The 20422-nt window shown below is 38.3% G+C and overlaps 1 protein-coding gene across 1 annotated transcript in view; it reads right to left on the bottom strand.

Annotated features, from left to right (window-relative positions):
- Window positions 1–20422, bottom strand: part of ADGRV1 (adhesion G protein-coupled receptor V1) — a 543203-nt gene that overhangs the window by 446346 nt on the left and 76435 nt on the right. Inside the window, exons 22-24 of the mRNA XM_070794032.1 lie at window positions 10058–10234; window positions 6143–6323; window positions 5004–5206 (exon numbers count right to left, since the gene is read on the bottom strand). Of these exons, the coding sequence (XP_070650133.1) occupies window positions 5004–5206; window positions 6143–6323; window positions 10058–10234 (561 nt within the window). The remainder of the gene's footprint in view (window positions 1–5003; window positions 5207–6142; window positions 6324–10057; window positions 10235–20422) is intronic.

Raw genomic sequence — 20422 nt, 5'->3', positions numbered from 1 at the left:
TTATTATACTTTGCAGACACTGTTTTTGGGTTTGTTTTTTTTTTTTTTTAACAAATTAACAGTGTGTGGCAACCCTGCACAGAACAAGTTTATTTGGTACCACTTTTCCAACAGTGTTTGCTCACTTCATGTCTCTGTGTCACATTCTGGTAATTTTTGCCATAGTTCAAATTTTGTCATAATTGTTATATTTGCTATTGTGATCTGTGACCTTTGATGTTACTATTATAATTGTTTGGAGGCATAGGGAAAGACACCCATAGAAAATAGATAATTTAATACATGTCACATGTGCTCTGACTGCTCCATTGACCAGCCATACCCCCATCTTGCTCCCTATCCTGGGGCCTCCTATTTCCTCAGACACAACAATATTGAAACTAGGCTAATAAGTAACCCTACAATGACTTCTAAGTGTTCAAGTGACAGAAAGAGTCACATGTCTCTCACTTCAACATTCAGAAAACGAAGATCATGGCATCCTGTCCCATCACTTTATGAGAAATAGATGGGGAAACAGTGGAAACAGTGTCAGACTTTATTTTTCTGGGCTCCAAAATCACTACAGATGGTGACTGCAGCCATGAAATTAAAAGACGCTTACTCCTTGGAAGGAAAATTATGACCAACCTAGATAGCATATTCAAAAGCAGAGACATTACTTTGCCAACAAAGGTTCGTCTAATCAAGGCTATGGTTTTTCTTGTGGTCATGTATGGATGTGAAAGTTGGACTGTGAAAAAGGCTGAGCGCCAAAGAATTGATGCTTTTGAAGTGTAGTGTTGGAGAAGACTCTTGAGAGTCCCTTGGACTGCAAGGAGATCCAACCAGTCCATTCTGAAGGAGATCAGCCCTGGGATTTCTTTGGAAGGAATGATGCTAAAGCTGAAACTCCAGTACTTTGGCCACCTGATGCGAAGAGTTGACTCACTGGAAAAGACTCTGATGCTGGGAGGGATTGGGGGCAGGAGGAGAAGGGGACGACAGAGGATGAGATGGCTGGATGGCATCGCTGACTTGATGGATGTGAGTCTCAGTGAACTCCAGGAGTTGGTGATGGACAGGGAGGCCTGGCGTGCTGCAATTCATGGGGTCGCATAGAGTCGGACACGACTGAGCGACTGATCTGATCTGATCTGATCTGAGAGATGATTATTAAACTTAATGAGAAAGGCATGTCAAAAGCTGAGATAGGCCAAAACCCATACCCCTTAAGCCAGATAGTTAGCTAAGTTTTAAATGCAAAGGAAAAGTTCTTGAAGGAAATTAAAAGTGCTACTCCAGTGAACACATAAATGATAAGAAAACAAAACAGTCTATTGATGATATGGAGAAAGTTTTAGTGGTCTAGACAGATCAAGCGAGTCACAACATTCTCTTAAACCAAACCATAATCCACAAAAGGTCCTAACTCTCTTCAATTCCATAAGGCTGAGAGAGGTGAGAAAGCTGCAGAAAAAAGGTCTGAAGCTATCAGAGGTTAGTTCATAAGGTTGACAGAAAGACGCCAACTCCACAACTCAGACCTACAAGGTGAAACTGCAAGTGCTGATGCAGAAGCTGCAGCAAGTTATCCAGGAGCTCTAGCTGAGATAATGAAGGTGGCTAAACTACAGAGTCTTTCAATGTAAATCCAACAACCTTATACTGGAAGAAAACACCATCAAGGACCTTCAGAACTAGAAAGAAGTCAATGGCAAGATTTAAAGCTTCAAAAGACAGACTAACTTTCTTATTAAGGGCTAATGCAGCTGGTAACTTTAAGTTGAAGCAAATGCCCATTTACCATTCCAAAAATCCGAGGGCTCTTAAGAATGATGCTAAATCTACTATGCTGCTGCTGCTAAGTCACTTCAGTTGTGTCTGACTCTGTGTGACCCCATAGACGGCAGCCCACCAGGCTCCCCCGTCCCTGGGATTCTCCAGGCAAGAACCTGTGCTCTATAAATGGAACGCTAAAGCCGGGATGACAGCACATCTGTTAACAACATAGTTTACTAAATATTTAAGCCTACTGTGGAGAGCTACTTCTCAGGGAAAAAAAAAATCCCTTTCAAAATATCACTGCTAATTGACAAGGGACCTGATCATCCAGGAGTTCTAATGGAAATGTACAAGATTCATATTGTTTTCACGCCTGCTAACACAACATTCATTCAGCAGCTCATAGCCTGAAAATTCTCAGAAAGGTCTCCAAAGGTATTAACTTTCTGACAGTCATGGAGGACACAAACATATTTTTTCATTTTGTTTTAGTTATTAAAGAAAATGATAATCCAATTGGAGATTGAAGATGGCCATATATGTCAAATCCACAACTAACAGCATACTCAATGGAGGAAAGCAGAAAGCATTTCCTCTAAGATAAGAAACAAGACAAGCACGCCTACTGTCACCCCTTTTGTTCAACAAATAGTTTCAGAATTTGTCTGAAATACAAAAGACCTCAAATAGCCAAAACAATCTTGAGAAGGACAGAGCCGAAGAAATCACACTCCCTGACTTCAGACTATACTAGAAAGCTACAGTAATCAAAACAGGATGGTACTGGCACAAAAACCAATGAAAGCAAAAGTAAACAAGTCAAAACTAATAAAACTTCCAAGCTTTTGCACAGCAAAGAAAATTATCCACAGAATGAAAATACAACCTATCAAATAAGAGAAACTTTTTCCAAATAATATGACAAATAACGGATTCATATCCAACATATATATACAATTCAGACAACTCTATTAAAAAAATCAATTCAATTAAAAAATGGGCTAAAGAACTGAACAGATGTTTTTTCTAAAGAGGACTGTAGATGGGCAAGCACATGAAAAGATGCTCAACATCGCCAATCATCAGGGAACTGCAAATCAAAACCACAATGAGATATCACCTCACACCCGTCAGAATGGCTGACATCAAACACAGCACAAATAACACATGTTGTCCAGGATGTGGAGAAAAGGGACTCTTCACATGCTATGGTGGGAATGCAAATTGGCACAACCACAGTGGGAAACAATATGGAGGCTTCTCAAAAAACTAAAAATGGAACTGTCATATGATCCAGCAATTACACTCCTGGATATACGTCCAGGATATATATTCAATGGATATAAATTCACTAAAGGATATAAATTTACTATTTTGAGGAGACAGCTATATTTCCATGTTCACTGAAGCATTATTCACAGCAGCCAAGATATACAACCTAAATGTCCGTCAGCAGATGAAAAAAGAAAATTATATAGATAGATAAATACACTAACAGACAGACAGAAAGAACAGAATATTATTCAGCCTTAAGAAAAGAAGGGGTCTTCCCTGGTGGTCCAGTGATTAAGAATCCACCTTCCAGGAATGGGGCGTGGGTTCCTCTCTGGTTGGGGAACTAAGATCCCACATGCCAAGTGGCACAGACAAGAAAAAGAAGTAAATTCCGCCATACACAACAACAGAGATGAACCTAGAGAACATTATGCTAGGTAAAATAAGCCAGACACAGAAAGACAAATACTTCATGATCTCACTAATACATGTAATCTAAAATAGTCAAACTCACAGACGCAGAGATCAGCCTAGAAGAGTGCTTGCCAGGAACTGGGGGAAGGGGAAAATAAGGAGATGTCTACCAAAGGATACTTCCAAAGTTTCAGTAATGCAAGGTGAATAAGTTCTGGAGCAGTACTATACTGTGCACCTGAAATCTGCTAAGAAGGTAGATCTTAAACTTTCTGAAAGAAAGTGAGAAAGGAGGGAAGGAAGGAAGGGAAAGAAAACATTATCTATGTGAGGTGATGGATATGTTAATTAGCTTGACTGTGGTAATTATTTCACACAGTATATGTATATCAAAATATCACGTTGTAAATCTTAAATATATATAATTTTATTTGTCAACTATACCTCAATAAAGTTAAAAAAATAACTTTAAAAAGAACATCAGTATAAGACTAAAGTATTTCTTTAAGAGAATGCAGAGAAGACAGTACCAAGCTGAGTTGAGACGCCCCATGGAAGGTATTTCATACCAAACTAGCTAAAGATGAAATAAATGTCAGGGCAAGAGAGATATAACTTGCCCAATAAAACAAATCAGAAAATTCTCCCAACTGCAATACACCTGAAATTAATTGAATTCTCTTAGCCAAGTTTTCTGGAATTTGGGAGGAAAAGTATGCACAAATTACTGAATACTACACCCTTGTACAGATCGTATTAGGAATAAAAGGAAAATCAAGATAATTAATATTAAATTTAAAGAAAAAGACTCTTTGGGAAAATAAATGTTGAAGGATATAAAATACTGCCTGAGAAGTATAGCCAAGAAGAAATTATGAGCATTCACTTAATATGAGAGGTGGTGATAATAAGACTACATAACGTTATTCAGGGTTACTATACATATGCCACATACAGTACATGACACTTAAAACTGCCATCAATCCTCAGGGTGACCTGCCCAACAGAAAATTTCTCTCTCTTACCAAGAAAGAAACTGAGGTCAGGAAACACTGAGTCTCCGTGAAGGGCACACATTTAGAAGCTCAGTTTAAACCCAGTTTCCAAACCGGTTTTCTTTTTTTTTGCCAGTACCACCCAGGTTCTCATTTGGAGAAAAAAATTAAAATTGAAATGACATAGACATATAATTTCTTTACAATTTTGGCTGTGTTCGACAGACACAGACAAGGGGATTTTAAATGTGTACAAAACATAATTTTTAAATACATATGATTAAAACCTAGAAGACTAAATAATACAATGAAGACTACAACAGATAAAAGGGACAAGAGAAATCAATAGGATAGCTATTTAAGTGTCAGACTTGGGGGACAGAAATACTTTAAATTCACATAAATTTAAAGGCTTCACATAAATCTCAAACCATCAATGATCTTTTCCTTGTTTAATAAGTTGCGCGTACAGTGCCAAGCCCCTTGCAATCCTCGAAGGGGACTGTGTCTGTTCTACAAGTGTATGTACTGCTTCAAAAGGATTAAGGGATTTACCTGGTAGTCTTCAGGACTGAATGCTGTCAGTGACACTGTTCTGTATTCTGCCATAACCCTCCCCAGGAGCCCTTGTGCACGGACGACCAGCAACCTAACTTCTCCATCTTCCTCCCGCACGGTGACGTGGGGAACACCGCTGGCAGGCAGGGTCATTGTGTCCTCAGGCTGCGGAGGCGGCCCAGTGGAGAACTGTAGCAAGCCTGGCAGATACAAAGAGAAGCAGGGCATATTTGCCCCAGTTATCTGTAGAAGAATTCCATACGCACTTGAAACAATCTTACACAATTATTTTGACCACCAGGAGAAAATTCAGAGGGCTCTCCTTTAGAAAAGACCTCAGTGACGATTTGATTAACATGCTTTTGACACAGAATATGGTAGGAAGCTTTCAGGATATTAAAAACTAAAATGACAATTTTCCTTGTCTCTATCCAAAGAAAACTTTTTTAAAAGGAAATGTCAATAAAAAGAACAGTGATGGAGTTTTATAATATATATTATCGCACATTTATTCATATTTGTCTCTAGAATTCATCCTTAAACATATAGCAAAACAAAATTAATGGCACCCCAAAGGACTTGCAATTCATTTTTTTGAAAATTTAAGTATGAAAATGAGTTGAAGAACTTCCCACGTTTTCTACACAGATTTTTTATTGGATGCTTTCCTACAAAAGAAATACTACTTTTCAGTGCAGAAAACAGTCTCAACTTATTATAAGACATCTGTTACCCAACTAAGAAAATGATCACTTTTCAGCAGAAGACCAAAAGAAATTAATACAAACAGACAGTGATAACTCTACTTCTTGAAGTCTAATAAAACATAAATTACAAAGTACTTCAATCAGGTGTTAACATATCACAGTAGGATACTTTTTAAAACTAAAACTTTTGATAGTCATGAATAAAAATATTTTGATTTTCACTTAAAATAATCCTGCATATACTTTATAAAATATATTTTTAAACTTTAGAAATTGGTTCTTGTATTTTATACACACCATCCCTCAAAATGGCAGCTTAGAGACCCAAAGAAGGTCTACTTCAATCATTTGCAAAAGTCCCTTAAACTCTTAACAGGAGCAAGTATACCCAGAGAAGGGAAGACTATTCTTGCACAAGGGCTTGATTACCATATGGATGATCACTCGCTTTGATGGTGATATCTGTTGTTTCCTTTTCAGGGTCTATGCTTGCACCACTGGTGGGAGTCGAACCTATTTTCCCATCTCCGGGAATCGCAGAAACCAAGGTCACACGGAAATACTCATTAAGCTCGGGAATATCATCATCAAGGACATAAATATTCAGGACCTTTAAATACAAAAATCCAGAGGCACTAAGCAATGATGCAAGTAGAAATTATTTACCACTCAACCAGAAGAAAATAAAGCAGCCAACTGACGTTACTTTCTCACATGAGAGGTTTCTACAAAAACTTAAACTTTAAAACACAGAGAGAGAAAGATCTGAGAAATTAACTCTTTAATCAATAATGGGTACTGAACAGTAATATTTTCTGTATAAAAATATCCTAGTTACATATTAGTATCATAGCATATGTGATATAGTGATATACCCATATCATATATTCTTTGTACCAAAGACAGCAGTATTACCAACCTCAGGGTATAGAATTACTACTCAAGGAACTGCACATTATCTGTTAGGATGTGGTAGGATTGTAGAAAAGGGCAACATGTCTCGATACTGCCTAAGGAAAGTCTGACATACCTACAGGTAGCGTGCTAGAAAATAGATTTACAGTAGACCCTAGAAGTCTGGCATACACAAACTGCCCAAAACACATTTGGAAAAGAAATAGCAATAATTCAGCCATGCTATGCAAAATGTAAGTCAAAATTAAAAGTGAAAAAATGATTCCTCTCTCTTCTATTAACTGAACAAGCATGTTGACATCTACAATGGGCAATTTCTAGTCCAGAGACTTAGAGTCTTCAGTAGGAGAGAGACCTGCGGAAAAACATTTAAAATGCAATGTAAAAATGTCATAGAGTTATGTACAAAATAAACTGAGAACAAAACAATCCGCTCTCCCCGTGTCTCCTGCATTGCATTTCCTGTACTGCACGTGGATTCTTTTCCCCTGAGCCACCAGGGAAGCCTCTATCTAGTAAAGGTTTTACAATAGACAGGTTTGAAGCAAGTCTTAATGGATTAGTTGTAGTTGTAAGTAATTATGGGGAAGGGCAAGTAAAAGAAACAAGAGCATGAAAGAATAAGATATCTGGGGAACTACAATGAGACACTAAGGCTGGAGTGGGAGGGAAGACTGGATGGATAAACAGAGGTCAAGATTATAGGGACCTATCAGGGTATCATTAGAAAAATGAACTTCATTCCATGGAGAGTAAAGCAAAACTGAAGACTCATAAGCAGGAGACAGACAGAATGAGAACTGCGTTTTAGAATCAGTACCAAGGCAGAACGTAAAGAGAGCGGACAGAGCCAGAAAGGGTGCAAAGGGCTGAGCTAGGAGGTGACGGACCAGAAATACTGAGGTTCTAAACTAGTGCAGGGACAGAGGACATGAGAAAAAGAGACGGACTTGAGATTTGTTCTGGGGACAAAAGACCCAGATCTTAAAGACTCAGCAAAGGGAGTGAGGGACAGGAAGGAATGACCTATGATTTCCTGGTTTCTTCGAGAAAGGAAGGTGACAACCGTCCGAAAACAGACTGTAACTCCAAATGCAAGATTCAAACACTAGTCATTGGGCCTAAAATCATTTGGAGAGCCTTTTTTCTAACGTAGTTTTTCTATCACTAGGCCCAAGATAGAATCTGAATTTGGTTTCGATGTTCATTTTGATCAGAATTTTAATTAATAAAGTAATATATGGAATGGCCAATGTGCTCAGAGGAGAAGCATAAAATTGACACTTCTACTCAAATATTGTCATTGTTCTTGAGCTAGAGAAAACAAAAAGTAGACTTAAGATTTAACACATCTCACCCCCCAGAAGGCAAGGTGAAAAATGTTACTATGAAAAGCAATACCAAAACATCAAGCTGTCCATTAACAATGAAGCAATTAATAGTTTTTCAAGTGTTGAAAGTGATACCAAAGTAACTGCTCATTTTAGTGAAATGAAGAGTTTCCCAAACGGAAGACCATATCAAGCTACAAATGTATTTCATACAGTGACTCAGTATATAAAACAGTGTTTCCCTTTATTATGCTATACCCTCTACTTTCTATTTTTTAAATCTTGATCATAACTCACTAAATTGATTTCATAACTAATAGACCATTTAAAAACACTTGAAAAACACATTTCAAGTTCTTGCATTGCGGCAAACACAAACACACACTTTTAGACTCTCTGGCAGCTAGATTTCTGGATGCAATTTAAGTATATTTAATTAAACACACTCCCTCAGACACCTAGAAAGCAACAGCAAAACTACTGCTGTCTGTGCTGGAAAGCACAGTCAGAGAGCATCAGCAGACACCCCAGGATCCAGTCTCTGGCATGGTAATACTGAGAGGCTGCTGCAGATTCAGCAGGCATGGGGCTAAAAACCGACACCTTTACTCAGTGCTATTACTGCTGCTGTAAAGGTCAATTTACTTTTCAAAGAACTTTCAAAATGATTGAAGAAATTACTTGAAATAAATCTTGACAGCAGCATATATGACTATTTACCTAACCAAAATCTTATTTATTAACTCTTATCTCTTTCAAAATACATGTGAACCCACTTTATAAAACAGTGGTTCCCAGTTACACCTTTATTTCATAGTTGGTAAATTTTCCAGTAGAAAAATGTAAGGATCAACTCTGTTTTCCAAGGAGGAACATTAAAAAATCACCACATACTGCTATTATTTGATTTGAGTATTTCAAATCCAGGAGAGAAATGAAAAAAAAATCCAATAATAGTCCTTTAAATTGAATTCTTTCAGCCCCATGAAAACTTACTAGTGTCCTCATAGTCCTCATTTAAAAATATTTATCATTGCTCTCTCCTCAGACTGCTTTTGGGGAACTTTTAACATTTTTCCTTCTTTCCCCAAAGTATAGATATTTGGCCATTCTTCTTGAGCTTTAACTCTTTAAATCTTAAGAATATTTCAAGTTTGCCCTAATTTTATCTTTTTCATCCAGTCAACGCCTAAGTCCCTTAAAAATTTCTTCAAAGATTACATTTACAAGTCTTAAATATTTATGCTATTTATCACTGATGACCTATAAGCTATCTATATTTCTAGTGAAAAATTATGCTGATACAAATATTCCAACATACAAGACTAAAAGAATGTGAGAAAATTTTTGATACAGGAGAAGGTCTCACTTTGATTTCACTTATAAGTGTCACTTATTTCTGAAGTATATATTCAGAAATCAGACTCTGGTTCACAGCAAGTTTTTGGTAAAACTGGTGATCTTTTACTTTCAAAACAAAGAAAAATTGCCTATTTTTCCAAATTTAAAAATAAAATGAGATTACAGTCAAAAGAATTCCTCTTGGCTGACTGACCGAATTCTTAATAGTATTGAATTTTTAAGTATTAAGAATTTTGCAGTTTCTCACTGTATTGGTAATAACAAAAAACATGTAATGATAAACCTTCATGCTATACCGTTTTTATTATGTGTAGATTAAACAATAGGTAAAACTATAACTGGTGGCTCAGTGGTAAAGAGTGCCAATGCAGGAGAGGCAGATTTGATCCTGGGTCAGGAAGATCCCCTGGAGAAGGAAATGTAGGAAACCCACTCCAGTATTCTTGCCTGCGAAATCCTTTGGACAGAGGAGTGTGTGGGCTACAGTCCACGGAATCACAAGTCAGACTCAACTTGGCGACTAAACAGTGACAAAACTATAACACACATTATTCAACATTCTTAATGTTTCTTTTGCAGAAATAAATACAAAATATTTTAGATCATGAGATATACCTAATCACCTAAATATTCTAAATTGCTTAAAAAGCAGGACGCTAAAAATAAATTACACAACAAATGGATAAGGAGAAGCTTCCCAAGAGGTTTTCAAAGAAAGAAAGAAGGTAGGGTTTACCTCTGATCTCTGCCAAGGAAGGAACGTGATACTTCCGCTAGCATTAGCAAAATCATCAACAAGGTAATTAACACCATCAGATTCGATCTGTGAGATAGTGTAAAAAACATGCACATAATCCAGGGCTCCTCTGGTCCGCTCCACTACACATGAAATGGTGGATCCCTCCTCTGCAATCTGAAATTGAACATAAACTCTTTGTAAGTATACACCGATTCAAATCAGTGATAAAATTACAAATGCGTTCATGAAATTCTTTCACCGTAAACGTTGTTCTATAACTTTCTACATCTGTAAGGAGGCCTCTATATTCTTCCAGATATATCTCTGATTGCTAAAAAGTATTTACAATCATTGGTTTCTCGGTTCATTCCTTTAAAAGGATAAATAAACGCAAAACAGCAATAATTAGCTATACCACGTAATTCATTCATTGAAACCTCTCAGGTCTGGCACTGTGCTAGTTTTTTGTTTTTTTTTTTTTTAAAGCACAATCCTTTTTGTAGGTAAGTCTAAAGAGGAAAACAAACTCATGATTTTATGATGAGTTCAGCACTGAAGTTATGGGTAGAGAGTGGAACATGACATCAGGGAGAACTTTTTAGGCATAAACATAAGAAATAATCAAGAGTATTTGGTGAAATCATTTGGAGGTGATACAAAGTATCCAGTGAGAACCTTGACAAATTCCTGGTGGAGAGACAACAGTCAGGTACAGGAGGGCACTGATACCATGATTAATATATTTTTGCTATTTCTGACATAAATACATATATGTGTGTTTACATACACGTGTGTGCATTTTTTTACTTCCATGGTGGCTCAGATGGTAAAGCGTCTGCCTGCAATACGGGAGACCCAGGTTCGATCCCTGGGTTGGGAAGATCTCCTGGGGAAGGAAATGGCAACCCACTCCAGTATTCCTGCCTGGAGAATCCCAGGGACGGAGGAGCCTGGTAGGCTACAGTCCATGGGGTAGCAAAGAGTCGGACATGACTGAGCAACTCCACTTCACTTCACTTTACTTTTAAGATAATGTTTAGCAATTACGTGGAGTAGGATATTGGAATATCTTATCTTCATATTCTTGTTCTCCCAATTCTATTTTTATAGTATCAAATACACAACTCATTAAAAAAAAGAACTAAAACTGAACAAAGCTCAAACTATAAATCTTAATATATAATGTCATTTAAAAATTTTTCATATCAATCTTAAGCACCTCTGATCAACATTAAATACAGCTATTTTGGTGCTAACATCAGAGCTGAAGAAAACAGACTTGAAATTTGTCTGCTAACAGGCAACAGTCAGTTATCAAGGAGCATGGAAACACCAGTTGTTGTTCCAGTAAACCCGATGAGTTTCACTGAGCATCAGCAGCCCTACTGCCTCATGGGAGACAAGATTTGCCTGTTCATCCACTAGCAGAAGAAGTCCAAAATGACCATATAGTTGTTCAGAAACGGCCTGTAATCTGTTTCCTGATGGACATATTCTATCTCCAGGTGCAACCAGAACTTCTAATCCAGTGGAGCCTAAAACATGGGAGCAGGAGGTGATGGAGATTCAGTCCTACTACTACCTCTTGCTTCCTATGCTTATGTGTCTAATCTCTGGAGACACAGAAATAATTATCAGCCACTGGGTACACATACTCGATCCTGGAGGACAGCACGCAACCCTTCAAGATGTTGTCCCTGAGCTGGTACTTTGGCTGAGTTTTCAACAGGACATTCCACTGTTACACCAGGCCCACTGCTTCAGGTGATGTTGTACATACACAGACAATGGAATATTAGCCATAAAAAAGAATGAAATACTGCCATTTGCAACATGGACAGACCTAGAGATTATCATACTAAGTGAAGCAAGTCAGAGAAAGATAAATATCGTATGTTATCACTCGTATGTGGAATCTAAAAAATAAAACAAATAAACTTATTTATAAAATAGAAACAGGGAACTCCCTGGTGGTCCAGTGGTTAAGAATCAGGCTTTTACTACCACGGACCCAGATTCAATCCCTGGTCAAGGAACTAAGATTCCACAAGCTGTGTGGAGCTGGGAAGAAAAACAAGCCAGAAATAGATTCACAGACACAGAACACTTATGGTTACCCAAGGGGAAAGGGCATAAGAATAAATTAGGAGTATGGGAAAACAGATACATACACCATATATAAAATAAACAACAAGGATTTACTGTATAGCACAGGGAACTACTTCATGCAAAGATGGGCTCAATAAAGGACAGAAAGGGTATGGACCTAACAGAAGCAGAAGATACTAAGAAGAGGTGGCAAGAATACACAGAAGAACTCTATGAAAAAGAGCTTCACGATCCAGATGATCATGATGCTGTGATCACTCACCTAGAGCCAGACATCCTGGAATGTGAAGTCAAGTGGGCCTTAGGAAGCATCACTATGAACAAAGCTAGTGGAGGCGATGGGATTCCACTTGAGCTATTTCAAATCCTGAAAGATGATGCTGTGAAAGCGCTGCACCTCAATATGCAGCAAATTTGGAAAACTCAGTAGTGGCCATAGGACTGGAAAAGGTCAGTTTTCATTCCAATCCCAAAGCAAGTCAATGCCAAAGAATGCTCAAACTACCACACAATTGCACTCATCTCACACGCTAGTAAAGTAATGCTCAAAAGTCTCCAAGCCAGGCTTCACTGTATGTGAACCGTGAACTTCCAGATGCTCAAGCTGGTTTTAGAAAAGGAAGAGGAACCAGAGATCAAATTGCCAACATCTGCTGGATCATCGAAAAGGCAAGAGAGTTCCAGAAAAAACATCTATTTCTGCTTTACTGACTATGCCAAAGCCTTTGACTGTGTGGATCACAATAAACTGTGGAAAATTCTGAAAGAGATGGGAATACCAGACCACCTGACCTGCCTCTTGAGAAATTTGTATGCAAGTCAGGAAGCAACAGTTGGAACTGGGCATGGAACAACAGACTGGTTCCAAATAGGAAAAGGAGTACGTCAAGGCTGTATATTGTCACCCTGCTTATTTAACTTATATGCAGAATACATCATGAGAAACGCTAGGCTGGAAGAAGCACAAGCTGGAATCAAGATTGCCGGGAGAAATATCAATAACCTCAGATATGCAGATGACACCACCCTTATGGCAGAAAGGGAAGAGGAACTCAAAAGCCTCTTGATGAAAGTGAAAGAGGAGAGTGAAAAAGTTGGCTTAAAGCTCAACATTCAGAAAATGAAGATCATGGCATCCGGTCCCACCACTTCATGGGAAATAGATGGGGAAACAGTGGAAACAGTGTCAGACTTTATTTTTGGGGGCTCCAAAATCACTGCAGATGGTGACTGCAGCCATGAAATTAAAAGACACTTACTCCTTGGAAGGAAAGTTATGACCAACCCAGACAGCATATTAAAAAGCAGAGAGGCATTACTTTGTCAACAAAGGTCCGTCTAGTCAAGGCTATGGTTTTTCCAGTAGTCACATATGGATGTGAGAGTTGGACTATAAAGAAAGCTGAGCACCGAAGAATTGATGCTTTTGAACTGTGGTGTTGGAGAAGACTCTTGAGAGTCCCTTGGACTTCAAGGCAATCCAACCAGTGCACCCTAAAGGAGATCAGTCCTGGGTGTTCATTGGAAGGACTGATGTTGAAGCTGAAATGCCAATACTTTGGCCACCTGATGCGAAGAGCTGACTCACTGGAAAAGACCCTGATGCTGGGAAAGACTGAAGGCAGTAGGAGAAGGGGACGACAGAGGATGAGATGATAGGATCATATTACCAACTCAATGGACATGAGTTCGGGTAAACTCTGGGAGTTGGTGATGGACAGGGAGGCCTGGCATGCTGTGGTTCTTGAGGTCACAAAGAGTTGGACACGACTGAACAACTGAACAGGAAACTATATTCAATATCTTTTAAGAACCCATAGTGGAAAAGAATCTGATTCATTGTAATTGAATCTCTTTGCCGTACGTCTGAAACTAACATAGTATTATCAATCAACTACAGTTCAGTTTAAAAAGTGGTATTTCAAGGCCATATACAAATGGTATATTTTAATGTCATGACATAAATGGTGTGTAAAGACTGGATGAGACAATAGAGAAGTAAACCTAGATAGAACAGAGCCAAGTACAATCAGCCCTGCAGTAACCCTGGTTTTGAAACGAGTGTCCCAATGCAAGTGACGTATCAGGAAGCATTCTAAACATAACATGGAGTCCACACTTATTTATGTAAAACTTCATCCGTTAGAAACATAGCAAACACAGAAAACTGCACCACCGGAGACAAGCTACATGGGCACGCACACCTACCTGCTGCCTCCGCTCAGCATGTGTGTTAGCAGCCTCTTATCTGCATCTAATGTGACACCTTTCCCTCTGACTTCAAATAACCCTCCATCCATCACTTAACTGCACTTTCCCCACTTTTACAAACAAACTTTTTTTGTAAGGTATACATGCCATACTTGATAAGCATATTTAAGACTTAAAAAATTATGTAAACTTATTCTTTACTAGGTCCCTACATTTCAATTTCTCTACTACTGACCAATTTGGGGGGTCGTGTTCTCCTAACCCATCTTTCCCCTAAGTTCTGTGTTTTTCATTATGTGATTTGCCATAGTGTGGTGATTTTTAGGAACCCATCAATCATGTTATGTGAGAACTAAGTATTCAGAACGTGGGGCTCTCCAAGCCTCAGAGGCTGGAGGGAAGAAACGACAGACAGACACAGGTGTTTAACACAGTACCTAATTTAGACAGCAACATCAGCATGCTCCTCAGAGCCAAATGGTACACAAACACGTGTGTGCTGGAAAGAGCACGACTTTGCAGTCACTCAGTCCTGGTTGACTGTTTCACTCTGTCATTTACCAAGCGTCCTCAGTCTCAGTGATCTCTTCTTAGAATGAAGATCACAAAGTCTCATGGGTTTTGGTGGAAGTTAAACAAGTGCTTTACATGGTCCCAATAATACAGTTAAATGCTAAGAAAAAAACCCTTACATTTCTTCTCCTTACATGCAGCCCCATGGATTGTACCCCAGCAGGCTCCTCTGTCCATGGGGATTCTCCAGATAAGAATACCGGAGTGGGTTGCCATGCCCTCCTCCAGGGGATCTTCCCAACCCAGGTCTCTCACATTGCAGACAGATCCTTTACCATTTGAGCCACCAGCAAAGTCCAAGACATAGATTAAATAGATCCAAAGATACACTGGGGAGTATGATGTTTCCTTATAGCTTTTTACCAAATCAATGACAAATAGCCAGGCAGAATACAGCACTAAGCTTTTCGTCTGCAAGAATCACATGGGGAAAAGTTGTCTATTTCATTAAAATCTATCACCTATTATTTTCAGTTTTAAAAAGAAAGGCAAAAAAGACTATCCATATTCAATACAGTGTGTGCAGATGTATGCTATATATCAAAATTTCATAGAAATTTTAATAACTTAATAATTTATACAATAAAGCAAATTTTAAAGTTTTAATTAAGGAAGAAGTTTCAAGTGTCAAGCACCCATAAAAAAAAATCACATAGGATGTTTGGTAAAAAATCTACCTTACAAACTTATAAATTTACAGACAAATGACATAATGCCTGACATTTGCTTTTAAAATTAATTCTGCCAGCTTAGAAAAAGACAAGACTGACAAAAGGCTGATAAATGTTAAAACTAGGTGAGAGGTAACTGGAGTGCCATATCATATTTTTTGTATGTGTATTTTCCACTTTAAAAGACTTTTTAAATTCAGCTTTTTACCTCCCCTCCCATCCCATGCCAGAGATTCTGACTCAGAAATGGGGTCTTGATTCAGGACGGGTGTCGAGGAAAATGCATGAGATATTTCCATCCAAGACCATCCATGCACAATGCACAGCACTTTGGGAAGTAGCAGACAAGATGATGAAATCAGTAATACCAGAAGGGGATTAAGACAGAGAATAAGTAATTAAAAGATTTTTCTCTACTATTAAAATATTCATCTAATTGACTTTATAATCATAAAACAAGCAAATGTTCAGGATAGTATATGAAAGGGCATAACATCAAGCAATAAACGTCAGAACCACCATCACTCAGTTTTTCACAAGAAGCAATAGCAGCCACTACTGTTTCCTCTACTGAGTCAGGAATTCGTCATATCTTCAGATCATCAGAAAAGTAATTATAAAGGTTAACAGTGAGCAGAGTTTTAGAAATACATTTTTTAGAAAAAATAATACACTGTAAGCCATGAATTGGATTTCTCTACTGAAACAGAAGAGTAAAGCTAAACAATTACACATTCAATTAATTTTTTAGTTCGTTTCATGCTTGGGTGATGATGTGTGACATCAGATTATATCAGCATCACTTTTATCTAAAGGAATCTATTCACATAACAGATGGCAGGCACGCAAAAGCGAACACAGTCCAAGTCAAATAATATTCTCTTTTTACAAAGATCCTCTCAAAATTATCTCTAACTTTATTCTTAAGCCACAAGTTTAAATATATAAAACATAACCCAGGGCCTTCCTTGGTGGTCTAGCAGTTAAGAATCTGCCTGCCAATGCAGGGGACACAGGTTTGATCCCTGATCAGGGAGGATCCTACATGCCATGGGGCAGCTAAGCCCTCACATGTGCCTAGATTCTGTGCTCTGCAACAAAGAGTAGCCCCTGCTCTACAACTGGAGAAAGCCAGAGCAAAGCCACAACAACCCAGTGCAGCCAAAAATAAATCAATAAATGAGTCTTTAAAAAAATAAATGCTTAAAGACAAACAAACCAAAAATATAAAACATAATCCAAATATTGGCTGTAAAAGTAAACCAATAAGACCTGCAATTTCTATGAATCATTAGGAAAGGAAACTTTATCATTATGGAGCATATAAGCTTTCAGGACATACAAAAATAGTGGGAAAAGAAGGTGGAGAGAAAATAACACTGAAAAGTACAAAGAATAGCAAAATACAGGAAGGGAACATGAGAACATGGTTACTAGGCAACAGTCAAACAAAAATCAGTCACCTGTTCAGTATAGGGCTCTCTTGGAATAAAAAGAACTACTTGGCATACCCCACCAGGGCACTAAACTACGTACAAGTTTGTTCATTCTTTCAATTAAATTTATTAAGTATCTGCTATTTGCCAGAACACACTGTACCTGGTTAGGAGGAAACATATCATAAAGTAATGTCATCTCTTTCAAGATGCCAACTAGCAGACTACGTCATATTCTATATACTTTCACTACCTGTTTCAGATCTGATTATGTTTTCACTTTAACCTTAATATTACTTTATGTCATGTGAATCTATGAAAAATTTAAAAGCGTAACATAACTCAGACAGAAGTCTTTAAGGATCTCTATTGACTTCAGCATTTTTGAAGGGATAGGAAAAAGTAAACTTTTCAATGTCACTGCAACAACACAATGGAGAAGAATCTACAGAAATGAAAATGGTTTTTACATTTGAAAATGAAGCAAGTAACCATAAAATTTAAACTCTGTTATTATATTTGTAGCAATACACATTGACTATCTGGAAAATATTGGTTCACCTAGTTACACAGATCTTCCAAATATTGATGCATTTCACTACACAAAATAAGCAAATCACTATCAATAAAAGCTAATCACTATCAAAATAAGCTAATATCACTTTCAATCTTAACCAAAAAGTCTTTAAGTATTGGAAAACAGTCAAGCTCACTTTAGTTTGTAAGATGTTTCAACAACTCTTAATTTTTGTTTGAAAGCTCAAGTTTTTACCACTGGTAATAAATACTATCAGTTGCTTTCCTGGTAGTCACTGGCTCACTTCATTTGTCTCCATAAATGTCTGCCAGGCGCCCAAATCTGAATAACCAAACTTTACTGGTCACTTTTTCAAGGAAAAATGCTGTTCCGCAAAAAGGGCAGCTAGTTCAGCTGATGACTCTATCCACACACCTTCCACAATTACCATGTTTTGTTAACGCAGAGAAGCGCTTTATCTGTGCTTCTCATTTTGTGATTCGTGCATGTGCTAAGTCACTTCAGTCATGCCCGACTCTTTGCGACCCTATGGACAGTAGCCCACGAGGCTCCTCTGTCCACAGGATTCTCCAGGCAAGAATTCTGGAGTGGGTGCTGTGCCCTCCTCCAGGGGATCTTCCCCACCCAGGGATCAAACCCGCATCTCTGATGTCTCCAGCATTGACTGGCGGGTTCTTTACCACTAGCACCACCTATGATACACAGTGTTAAAAAGGTGAGTATTTAAGGGTTGAAATTTTATCAAATGAATGTTTTGTACTCCTTCCTCAAGTATACTCAAGGGAGATTTTCACCTCTTGAACTACAGGTGTGTGGTAATAAACAGAAATGACAACTAGTACAGTCAGGTTCTGCTGCCTGGATTCATACAAAGGCACTGGCATCTAGCAGTTTTGGCAACCACTGCTTTTGCAGTGCAAATGTCAATTGTCAATAAAATGAAAAAGACATCGTAGTTTTTTATAAAATTAGATTTGATCTTTGTGGAACTCCTAAAAGAAGTCAAGAACCCATAACGGTCCTTGGACTTGGACTACACTCTGAGACCAATTTCAGTAAGCAATCAATAAATACTGATGACAGTCATCACAACAAAAATATTTGACATCACCCTGTCTTCAAATCCCTCCAAGATGAAAGTAGGAGTTCTATACTTCTTAACATTTTCAGGCATGAAAATTCTGTAATCTTCCTGACGATCAAATTGCAGAATCTGCTATTTAAGACACAACACTTTTCCTGTATTAACCATCTAAACTTTTTCCCAACACAGATGTATATGCTATTTTTCTCTCATGTGGACTTACAGGATAATCAGTCATGTTTTCCTTTTCTTTCCAGAGATTTTACAACTACAGGTGCTGTGGCTCATGTAAGGAAGTTCTATTCTGCAATCAAAGCTTGACTGCTGCTGCTGCTGCTAAGTCGCTTCAGTCATGTCTAATTCTGTGCGACCCCATAGACAGCAGCCCACCAGGCTCCCCTGTCCCTGGGATTCTCCAGGCAAGAACACTGGAGTGGGTTGCCATTTCCTTCTCCAATGCATGAAAGTGAAAAGTGAAAGTGAAGTCGCTCAGTCGTGTCCGACCCTTAGTGACCCAATGGACTGCAGCCTACCAGGCTCCTCTTGACTGACCCTGTTCAAATTCTGAAATATCTTGGAACAAAGGTACACATTAGGTGCAACTAATACAACACCAAGACAATCTATCAGGGGAAACTGTGAGACAAGCCAACACTGAAAACTTAGTATTGAGTTTAATGGCCCAGAAAGCTAGAAGAAGTGAAGTCACTCGGTCACGTCCGACTCTTTGTGACCCCATGGACTGTAGCCTACCAGGCTCCTCCGTCCATGGGATTTTCCAGGCAAGAATACTGGAGAGGGTTGCCATTTCCTTCTCCAGGGGATCTTCCTGACCCAGGGATCAAACCTGGGTCTCAGAGATATAGTAATGAACCTTGTCACACTCAGAGCTCTTTCCCCTTTGTGGGAAAAAGGGAAAGCCAGTGTATAAGTAGGCTTATAAATAATATAAGGAATTGAAAAGTGTGATCAGTGCTATGAAACAAGTAAAATTAGGTGAAGGGATGGAGACTGACCAGCTGGGAGAAGTGGGAGGATTACTTTAAACCAAAAAGTCTTCACTGAGATGTCTTTGGAGCTGAGACTCAAATGATTAATTCTGCGGATCTGGAATTAGAATGTTCCAGACAGAAAGGCTAGAAAGTGCGGAGACCCTGAGACCGGAACTAAAAGAAGGCAAGTCTGACCGAAACATGTTGACCGAAGAGGAGAATTAACATGAGAAGTCAGAGGCAGGTGCCAGGTCCTGAAGAGATATGAAGGTAAACTGATCTTACATGGTGCCAGAATGGTCCTCACAACCTGATGGAAGTCCCTTTGTCTTTTTAAAAATAAAGATGATATTGAAGATACAAGGGGGAAAGACAGAAGGTTAGAATTCACAAGACGTAAGTTCAAATTCCAGTTCTTCCCATTGCCTCTTAGGAGCAAAAAAAGGAGGAGAAAAATTAATATTTATTAAAATGCTAGTAACTGCCAGGCTTTGAATCTGTTATTTGATCCTATCGCATTTAATTCAACTAGGGTTAGTTATTTTCTAAGGTCTCTAACCAGCCATTTCTAACTCTACTAAATGGAGAGAGTAATATTTGTTGCAGTACATTAAGAATTGTCAGAAAGTTGAACTAAAAACTTAACATGTAAAGTTCTTTGATGACTAAGCATCTAAAAGTACTATCATTAAAGATAAATACATTTCTCTTTTAAATCATAGGAGGACATTTGTCCTCCCTGTCTAGG

The sequence above is a fragment of the Bos indicus genome, chromosome 7, assembly GCF_029378745.1.
Source record: "Bos indicus isolate NIAB-ARS_2022 breed Sahiwal x Tharparkar chromosome 7, NIAB-ARS_B.indTharparkar_mat_pri_1.0, whole genome shotgun sequence".
Classification (NCBI taxonomy): Eukaryota; Metazoa; Chordata; class Mammalia; order Artiodactyla; family Bovidae; genus Bos; species Bos indicus.
This window is presented reverse-complemented; position numbering and strand designations above follow the sequence as displayed.